At 41.3% G+C, this 10010-nt stretch overlaps 2 protein-coding genes across 2 annotated transcripts; both read right to left on the reverse strand.

Annotated features, from left to right (window-relative positions):
* Positions 1-2731: 2731 nt before the first annotated feature.
* LOC107481610 (protein FAR1-RELATED SEQUENCE 5-like) lies at positions 2732-5064 on the reverse strand. The gene is made up of 2 exons (XM_016101883.1): positions 3958-5064; positions 2732-2809 (listed from the first exon to the last, which is right to left on the reverse strand). Exons 1-2 carry the CDS (start codon positions 5062-5064, stop codon positions 2732-2734), a joined length of 1185 nt encoding a protein of 394 aa, XP_015957369.1.
* Positions 5065-5120: 56 nt separating this feature from the next.
* LOC107481600 (protein FAR1-RELATED SEQUENCE 5-like) lies at positions 5121-6379 on the reverse strand. Its single transcript, XM_016101873.1, has 2 exons — positions 6287-6379; positions 5121-6188 (listed from the first exon to the last, which is right to left on the reverse strand). Exons 1-2 carry the CDS (start codon positions 6377-6379, stop codon positions 5121-5123), a joined length of 1161 nt encoding a protein of 386 aa, XP_015957359.1.
* Positions 6380-10010: the final 3631 nt, after the last annotated feature.

Raw genomic sequence — 10010 nt, forward strand, 5'->3', positions numbered from 1 at the left:
CTCGAATTATGTGGTGTTACTGGGGTCAATTACTCAATTTTGTTGCGTATTGGTTTACGACCACGTAAGGACCTAATTCGTTAGCTGAAATGTTAACTCGGTGTTAACTGGCTGCATGTTTTGAATTCGTTTTCTGTTTGCCTTGAATAAAAAATGTCACACTTCTTCTGAGCTTCAAATTTTCATGACTGGCCATAATTTCATGTGCTGTTTGTTGATTCCGAAAGTTCATAGGCGGAGGAGGTACTTAAATATAAACATGGGAATGGTTGATGTCGTTTATTGAGTTGCTTTTCAATTTCAGCATTCTTTTTAAATAGCAGTAGGTTCCGTTAAAATTAATTTATCCACTTTGATGTGGTCTGTTAAATTGCTATGGAATTTCTGATACTGAAATATTCGTTTCTAACATTAGTTAGTTCTATTGCAGGGAGGTGTTGTTTGAGCTAGGAGGCTTTGAGATTGTGAGGGGGGTATTCATCTCCTTGGCCCCCCCATACACACCCCACCCAGATGTGAGTTCCACTAGTAGTTGCACACATCTTCGCGCACACACACGTCTGACGCAGCCAAAGAACATGCAGTTTTATTCTCAGAAAACTAACAACGTTATTAATTCTGATATCTCTTCATTTTGTATAGCTCGTCAATACCTCCTCCATGATTGCATCACTGAGAGCTGTGGGAAACAAAGCCCCTAGGAGTTGGTACTTTCCATATGACTTTGCCACTGCTGTCCTATGCGATGCTCCAATAGGAAAAATACAGCAGAAGTACGAAGGGCGCTGGATGCCCAAGACGAGAGACTTGGAACATGTAAGCGTCTCGTTTATTATGTTAGTCATCTCATCACCACTAGAGAGAAGAAATGTCTGTATTACTGGCTAACCGATGCTGCCTGTTGTTTCGTTGCCTTTCACACATGTTTGTTACAGGTATTTGTCCCAATTTGGGAACCCGCAGACGCCTGGTACTTGATGTTGTTGGATGTTAAGGCCTCAAAAATATATGCTTTGGACGTCAGCAGGTCTCCGGAATCCATTGTGCGAAGGGAATCAAACATGAACAAAATTGTGAGAAATGTTAAACCTACTCATGTTTTAGTTGTCACATTTTTCGTTTCATCCAACAGCCTTGACGACTACAATTTTTTCTTTCAAGCGGCTTGCTTTGGGGAAGATGTTCATCCAGAGTCAGAATATCGTTAACTTTCGCCACACATCACCTGACCCCTCAAATTGGGAGAACTTCATCTACCCGGACGGTCTGCCGAAAGACCTGCAGAGGTTCGTCCTTTGTGGTTATTTTTAAATACTGAATATTTTTTCCAGCTGAAATTTACATAGTTTCCTCAAAATCCATCATGCTAACCCCAATTTATGTAGTGCTGAGTCCGGCCTATGGTGCTTATCATGGCTGCAACACAAAGGGGGCTTCTCGACAAAAATATTCCGCCACATCGTATGTTACCCACGATCCTCTTGGACTTACTTATTTGCTTAATCCATGTTCTTACATGACTGCCTTCATATTACCTTTGCCAGCACATTCTTGCCAATACTTGTTCCCTGGTATTGTATTTGTAACCAACGTCTTTTATGAAACTGTTACAGGGAAACTCTGATGAAGTGCGAATGAGAGCTGCGTTACACGTGGTGCAGTCTGACATCAACCGGCATCGTGCTTTCGTTCAGAGCAAGGCAGAAGTTGTTTGGCAAGGAATCACAACTTCCCATCAGAAGGAGACCTTCAACAATGAAGGCATGTGATGGATTCATGTCCCCTAAAATCCTTTTGAACTAAATGCCCTGCGCTGCTTTTGTTAGTCAGTGGTTTGTCGTTGTCTAGGTTATTGGCAGTAGTACTTATAATTTTTTTGGGTAACATATGTAGTAGTAAGTTAGCATGCACGCAATGACAACTTATTCTGGTGCATTTTAACTAGTCATGACAACTTGAATATGCCTTTTTGGAGCAACTAAACCATGGCCACCCATGTATCCAGTGAGTGGCCTAATTTTAGTTGCCTTAGCTAGGGAGCACAGACATCCCCTCCCCTTTGCTGAATATTTCTGTTTGATATGTATAATGCTACATCTATTTACACGTTTTGGAGATACAACACCGAAGATTTCTTCATGTTTTACTGATCTGTCTATCCAATCTTCCTATGTACTACTTTCCCATGAATTCATTTTTATAATAGTAATTTGAAATGCAGGTAGATGGGCTCAAACCCCAGACCCTCATCTAAATCGTTACACGTCTAATCCCTGAATGTCTCTTTCATAGATGCAACGTGATTCACCTTTCGAGTAAATTAAATGTTGAACACTTACCCCATATTCAAAACAATACATGCTTTTGAAGGTCTTGAAACTACACTTGCGTATACAGTAAAGATGCTAGGAGATTAATTCCTGTGTTTTATCTACAACCCCTCCAATTGGTGGGTCAAATTCGTTTAAGCCATAGAGGCTGTCTCTTAAAGAAATAGAAATGTAGAACAAGTTTCATCCATACGACATTAACCATGATGGATTTCTACTAGTTTAGTTGCTGCGAATAGTACAGAATATCAGTCCATCTCCACAATCCCTCACTTTACTCATCATGCACCTAACAACAAATACAAACAAAATGACAAATACTGTTCCCGACTCAACTAGTTGCTGGCCACACAGACTATAGTGGCCTAACTTGCAACCACACGCACTTGTCATGCAACACATCATGCATCGTGCAAAGGGGTTGAAGTTACATGCACGGTCCTCCTTCGACTCTTACTTTGCTTGTCGTTGCCGGACACCTATGAAAGACATGCAAATGAAGGACACTCCATCAATAAATCTCAACAATAGTACATGCATGTCATACATGTAAATATGGTTTCATGTGAAGATAATATCTAAAATGCATTATGCGAAGTGATATATTTGACTAAATTAATAAAAATCACAGTGTTACTATCATCACTAACATGAAAAAACTTACGCTGCCAACCAAATTTTTCATTCCCACACAACTTCATCTGGTACAAGTCAAATTTAGAATAACTTCTTCTCTTACTAAAAAAAGGCATTTCACCTTTTAAACAACATTTTCTGATTTTGACATGTACAGATTTTTGTGACAACCATTCATTGGAGTAAATTGCTGAATTTTGTTTATGGTCTTAATTGTTGAAAAGCAAAACCTGCAGTAGTTCAAAACCAAACTAACTCTCACCTTCGATAGAATGATACACTCAAAATTGATCTATTCCACCAACTCATTCCCTTGGCTTTACTTTCATAATGTAACAGAATAGGTACAAAGGAATTTCATTAAAGGACAATTTCAAAGATGAGAAAGTACACAAAATAGCTAATTACCTCTATTTCACTCAATTCTTAATTAATCTAACGAATACAACGCCACGAGGAAGCATAACTGAAACTTTTCAAATCAGTTTAAGTTAATGCATACATTGCACACTATGTGGAACATACAGGTTTAGGGTAGGAGACCCTAACCTGTTGCTGCCTACATACAAGCCTGTATTAAAGAGCAGGTTTATTCTACGTGCTATCTCATATCACCTCCTATGTGGATTTTGCAAACATTTTGCAAACTTCATTAATAAATCTCAACATTAGTACAACCATGTCAAACGAGTCAGTCTCATTTAGTTATTTGATAAACCCACTGCCTAATTCATCAAGAAAGTCAGATTTGCCAGGTGAACACAAACCTTTTCAACTGATTTCGTAATTTAATCACACAAATAACTCAACTAAGTCTTCTACAACTAATTATTAAATCAGAGGCTATACCACAATGGCACCCATGTAAATTTCCTGTTACACCCCTACACATGACTAACCCGCTTCATAGAGCCAAAACCCCTTTCACTTGCATACAGCACAACTTAACACACAAAATTTTGCAAAAAAATATTCATTTACACGTACGTACCGTGCCATGGCTCTGTGAATCATCCCGCCCTAAAGCACCTTCAGCGAGGTCCTGGGTACACACCGGCTGGCTACATGGACCACTCGGGCAACGGGTTCGACGATGGCCCACTACTCCACAGTTGCTGCACTTACGCCTCTTTATGCCCCTACAACCAAAAGGCTCTTGCGCACGCCCTGTTCCCTTAGTCCGAACTGCAACAGGATCACGCACTCCATCTTGGCCACCGGCGGCAGTCCCTTGGGCAGCGGTCCCAACACCATTCTTCATCTCTAACACATAAGTTTCCTCAACTATCCTATCCAAGCAGCTCTTGAAATCACTCTCTCGCATACACGCAACTCTTGCCAACCGCTTACAATGCTGCAGGAAAGCACCCATGCGGCTCCTATATACCTCATTCGCTTCACCCGGTTCATTCATGATGGAAGGGCCCTCGATTTCAACTTTGGCCGTCTTCGACCAGCGTTGCAACACCAGGCTTTTTGGAAGATAACCTATGTCTAACTGGACCAACACTGCAAGTATGTTCACGCAAGGTAGTTCGAACGACTCCATCCTCATACAACTACAAAAAAAGGAATCCGTCCCAAAGTGGTGGGCAACAGTCCACCTGGATTGCGGCCTGCGATACTTTTGTGTCACATAAACTGTCCGATCCTCCAATTTCTTGCACTCCACGATAGTAACCCGAACACTACTTTTTAGGGCCTCTCTAAAACGCAAAAATATTTCCCTCGTGTAGTTCACTGCACCAGACTTCTCTAGCTCCGGAAACTGAGTTTGAAGAACCGGGCTCCCGTACAACGACCTAAAGTCAAGCTCTTCCTCATTATCTCTCAAGAATTCAACACACCGTTGGAAGTTCGTCACGAAATCCAATATTCCATATCGCCTCTCCACAAACCTCCCCATCTTTGCATGCAGTGACTCACATCGTGATGTCGTCCTCAAGCCAGCATAAAAGCAACCGCGTATGTAAGCGGTAGCCCATGCCATCTTCTTCGTGTATAAATCCTTTACCCACTCTACTTCCCTAACAAGACACTCATCCATCATTGCCTCCCATTGCCTTTCAAACTCCTCCACCTCCACGTCGGCAAGCATGCAATTTCTAAGCAGAGTTGTGAATCGAGGCTTGCACACATTCACAGTTGCATTTTTTAGTAGGTGCCATGCACAGAGCCTGTGATGAGCTTCTGGAAACACTTCCTGAATGGCAAACCGCATTGACTTGTCCCCATCAGTGATGACTGCCTTCGGTGCTTTCCCCCCATGCACTCTAAAAACTTGCTCAACACCCACACATACGATGCTTGTGTTTCGGAAGACACCATGGCTGCGCCAAAGACACATGTCTGGTTATGGTGGTTCACCCCGGAGAACACTATCATTGGCAAATTGTACTTGTTTCGCCCGTAAGTCGCATCAAATGCCAAAACATCACCAAATAACTTATAATCATCCTGACTACGCCCGTTGCTCCAAAACAGATCACACATATTTTGCTCAGCCCCAACCTGGTACCGCCAATACATATTATCATCTCTCCTTGCACAAACATTGAAATACTGTAACACGGCATTCACATCGCCGCTTTGCATTGCTCGTTGCCGCCTAACGACATTATACATATCTCTCTTTGTGAACGGAACTAGGTTAAAACCCCCAGCCTGGGCGGCAATAGACTCGTAAATTTTGGGAATTGAAATTCCAACCTGCCTCAAACTCTCCATGTGGGCTCTATCAACATCGGATAATTTCCTATATGCTGGCAGGTATGACACAAACTTTGCCGGGAGAAGGTCGTGGTTATGCTCATCAACAAAACGAGACACATACCAATTGTTGCTCTCGGCTTTTTGCTTTATCCTCATCTCTGCCTGACATCCACATCGAGTAACAACCTTGTGCTCCCTCTTTCGATCCTGCATCTCAAGCCATTTTCTATCTCTGAATCCTTCTCTGTTGCACAAATACGTGTATCGCACGATTTCACCCTTCCTATTCTTTAGTTTCTTTCCTTGACGCATCGCAAAACCCTTTGCTCGACTATATTGCTCATAAAAACGACACGCCTCATCCGGGTTTGCGAACTCCATCTCCAATATCTGTGCACGACCAAACACTACATGTTCAGCACTGCCGTTCTGTTCACCGTCCTCTTCATTGGGTGATTCTTCCCCCAACTCTTCTTCCTCTGTTTCCATCCCAATGTCCAGTAGTGATTCCTGCACAGATAAAGGCTCATCGGTTAAGGTTACCGCTCATAGTGTTAAATTACAACTCAAGAAAAATCCAGCAAAATATAAACCAATCCCATTCTTACCGTTGCATCGATATCTCCGGTATCGCCGAATCCATCAAAATTCTCTTCCCTAGAAGCATCCAGTCCAGGGATCGTTCTGCTACAAGAAGACATTGCAGCATAAAACGCTCTGCCTCTGCTAATACAACTTCCCCAAGAAATCTATTACTTGTAAAACCCTTCACCAAAACTACAGCAAACCAAGAAAGCATATTGTTAGTATCCAACCGCAAAGAAGAACAACCACATACCACGTAACTAACACCACTGCCAACACTCCCAACTTAAACGTGCGAAACATAAACTAACAAACACTCTCTTCCACACTCACACTACAAAGAACCTTACATAAGCAACATCCATCCCAACCCAATAATCCATAAACAAAACTATCCCCAACTACCGCCACCTAAGGCTACGCAACACAGTTACTAAGAAACATCACATGCTGCCATTATCATTATGACAAAATTACATTGTCAAACAATCAACCTCATCTTTATTCTTAAACAAAGACTTCATGCTTCCAAAGATAAACCCACCAACCAAAACACCAAACCCAGACCATTCACACTACTCACACTCGTGCGCCCATCCCCCCATACATTTGCCCAGCAAGTCCCGACATATACAACATAATTTCTCAAACTTGGTGAGCAGACTCTAGGCAACAGATTAATTACCTCCACTTTAACCAGCAACCTAATGTCAACTTCCCTCAGATCTGCCATTCCTTCTTCAACACATCTTCCTCGTTGTTCCAATTTCTCAAACTTTGGCCTGCACACCGCTGCCCGCTAACACGCACCGTATGGAGTCCCTCACGCATCAACAACCCACCTCTGGTCCAGCATGACCCCCCTCTCACTCTATTTCACCATCTCTAACTTTAGTGCTACACAAGTATTCAAAAAACTTTTTGTTACTGGGCATAAAAAGGGTTAGGGCCCAAGCCCCCAAAGCTGCTTTACGAGTACCCTTTAAGAAGCCACAGACCTTTTGTACATTTACAGCTGGTCATTATTGTCATTCCATATTCATTTTCAAGGTTATTTTCGACTTTTTGCTTTTCACTAATAAACAAAATTCAAAAGGACTACTTGATCGTACCCTGAATTTCATGTTCCCCACTTTTGAACCGGAACATGGGATAACTTTCCCATCATATATACAGCATGATAAATATATACAGAACATGAACTTATCAGCTTTAATATAAAAAATGCTAGCAGTCTAGCTCTATGTGATATACTGATATATCTCATGTGGTTTTGCTTAGAGAGATAATAATTTAAATTTATTTTATTTAATTTAATATTTATCATTTTCTTGAGATGGTATTGAGGGTTAGGAAAAGTTAGACACAAGCAAAGGTAACAGAGAGAGAAGCAGGAAAAGGTTTTTAATATATTTGTTTTCATTATGTCAATCACTCTCTTAATATAGAATTCTAGGTAACTAAATACAGAAAATATTCTAAATAAATATAATTAATTTTCTTTGATTATCTCTGATATCCTGTGATTTGTTACTCTAATTATAATATTCTAACAAATATTCTAACACTCCTCTTCAAAGTGAACAGTGAGATCACCAATGCTTAGCTTGCTAAGGACACGGGTAAATGCTCTGCCTGCAACGGCTTTGGTGAGGATGTCTGCCAACTGGTCTTCTGACCTAACAAACGGAAGCTCAACATTGCCATCCTCAATCTTCTCCTTAATGAAGTGTCTATCAACTTCAACGTGCTTAGTTCTGTCATGTTGCACAGGATTCTCTGAGATACTGATTGCTACCTTATTATCACACTTTAATTGACTTGGTAGTTGTGGTGGAAAACCAATCTCGGTCATCAGTTTTTTGATCCATAAAACTTTAGTTATACCTTTGGCAATTCCCCGAAATTCAGCTTCAGCAGTGGAAAGAGCAACCACTTTCTACTTCTTACTCCTCCATGTCACCAGGTTACCTCCCACAAGAGAAAAATAGCCCGATGTAGATCTCCTGTCATTTGGATTACCAGCCCAATCAGCATCAGTATAAGCCTCAATGTTTAAGTGCCCATTCTTTTGGAACATGACCCCATTTTCTGGTGTCCCCTTCAAGTATCGAACAATTCTCATGGCAGCTTCCATATGATCCTCTTGAGGTTGGTGCATAAACTGACTTATCACCCCCACTGCATATGCTATGTGTGGTCGAGTGTGTGATAGATAAATCAATTTCCCAACTAACCGTTGGTACCTTTCTTTATCTGCTAGATTAGCCCCTTCCTCAAACTTTAAACCGTGGTTAACTTGCATAGGAGTATCTGCTGGCTTACAATCGACCATCTCTGTTTTTGCAAGTAAATCCATGATGTACTTTCTCTGAGAAATAAAGATCCCTTTGTTGGAGCGAAGAACCTCTATTCCCAAGAAGTACTTTAGTCCTCCTAAATCCTTCATCTCAAATTCTCTGAACAAGTTATTCCTCAGTTTTGCAATTTCTTTCAAATCACTTCCGGTTATGATCATGTCATCCACATATATTATTAGGCACGTGATCATATCTCCTTTTCTTTTCAAGAATAAAGTATGGCCAGAGTTGCTTTGTTTGTACCCATACCTTTTCATGGCCACTGTAAACCTTCCGAACCAAGCACGTGGAGACTGCTTAAGCCCATAAAGTGCTTTCTTCAATCTGCAAACTTCATTTCTTTGGAAATCTTCAGAGAACCCTGGGGGAGCTTCCATGTATACTTCTTCTTTCAGATCCCCATGTAAAAAATCATTTTTTACATCAAACTGATGGAGTGGCCAGTTTTCATTTGCTGCTATTGAAAATAGTACTCTGATGGTGTCAATCTTTGCAACTGGTGAGAAAGTTTCTGAGTAGTCAATGCCATATGTCTGTGTATAGCCTTTTGCCACCAACCTTGCCTTATATTGCTCAATGGTGCCATCTGCTTTGTGTTTAATGGTGAAGACCCATCGACACCCGACTGGTTTCTTTCCCGCTGGTAGGATGCACCTCTCCCAAGTTCCATTTTTTACAAGAGCCTCCATCTCTATTTTCATAGCTTTTCGCCATTCACCCTTCTTATTGGCTTCCTGAATTGTTCTAGGAATGTCTTCAGCTAGAAGGGAGGTAAGGAAAGCTCTTGCAATGTCTACCACTCCTTCTCTGGTTGTTTTTATGGGATACTTTAAATTTCGAGGAACATGTTCTGGAGAGTATCGGACAGGGGGTACCCCTCTGTTTCTTTGCGGCGGAAGCGTGAAAGGTTATGGTTCCAATTCTAGCCTGTCATTGTTAGTGACTTCATTCATAACAGGAGAAGACTTAGTAAAGTGAAGGTCACTTACTGGTATGCGAAAATGTGATCAATACTTTTCACAACTCAAATAATCCCCGGTGATGAAACCAAAAACTTGGTGTTCAATACCATGGCATAAACACAACTTCGCACAACTAACCAGCAAGTGTACTGGGTCGTCCAAGTAATAAACCTTACGCGAGTAAGGGTCGATCCCACAGAGATTGTTGGTATGAAGCAAGCTATGGTCACCTTGTAAATCTCAGTCAGGAAAACTCAAATGGGTATGGTGATATACGAATAAAACATAAAGATAAAGATAGAGATACTTATGCAATTCATTGGTGGGAATTTCAGATAAGCGTATGCAGATGCTGGTCCCTTCCGTCTCTCTGCTTTCTTACTGTCTTCATCCAATCCTTCTTACTCCTTTCCATGGCAAGCTTA

This window comes from Arachis duranensis, chromosome 1 (genome assembly GCF_000817695.3).
Source record: "Arachis duranensis cultivar V14167 chromosome 1, aradu.V14167.gnm2.J7QH, whole genome shotgun sequence".
NCBI classification, from domain to species: Eukaryota; Viridiplantae; Streptophyta; class Magnoliopsida; order Fabales; family Fabaceae; genus Arachis; species Arachis duranensis.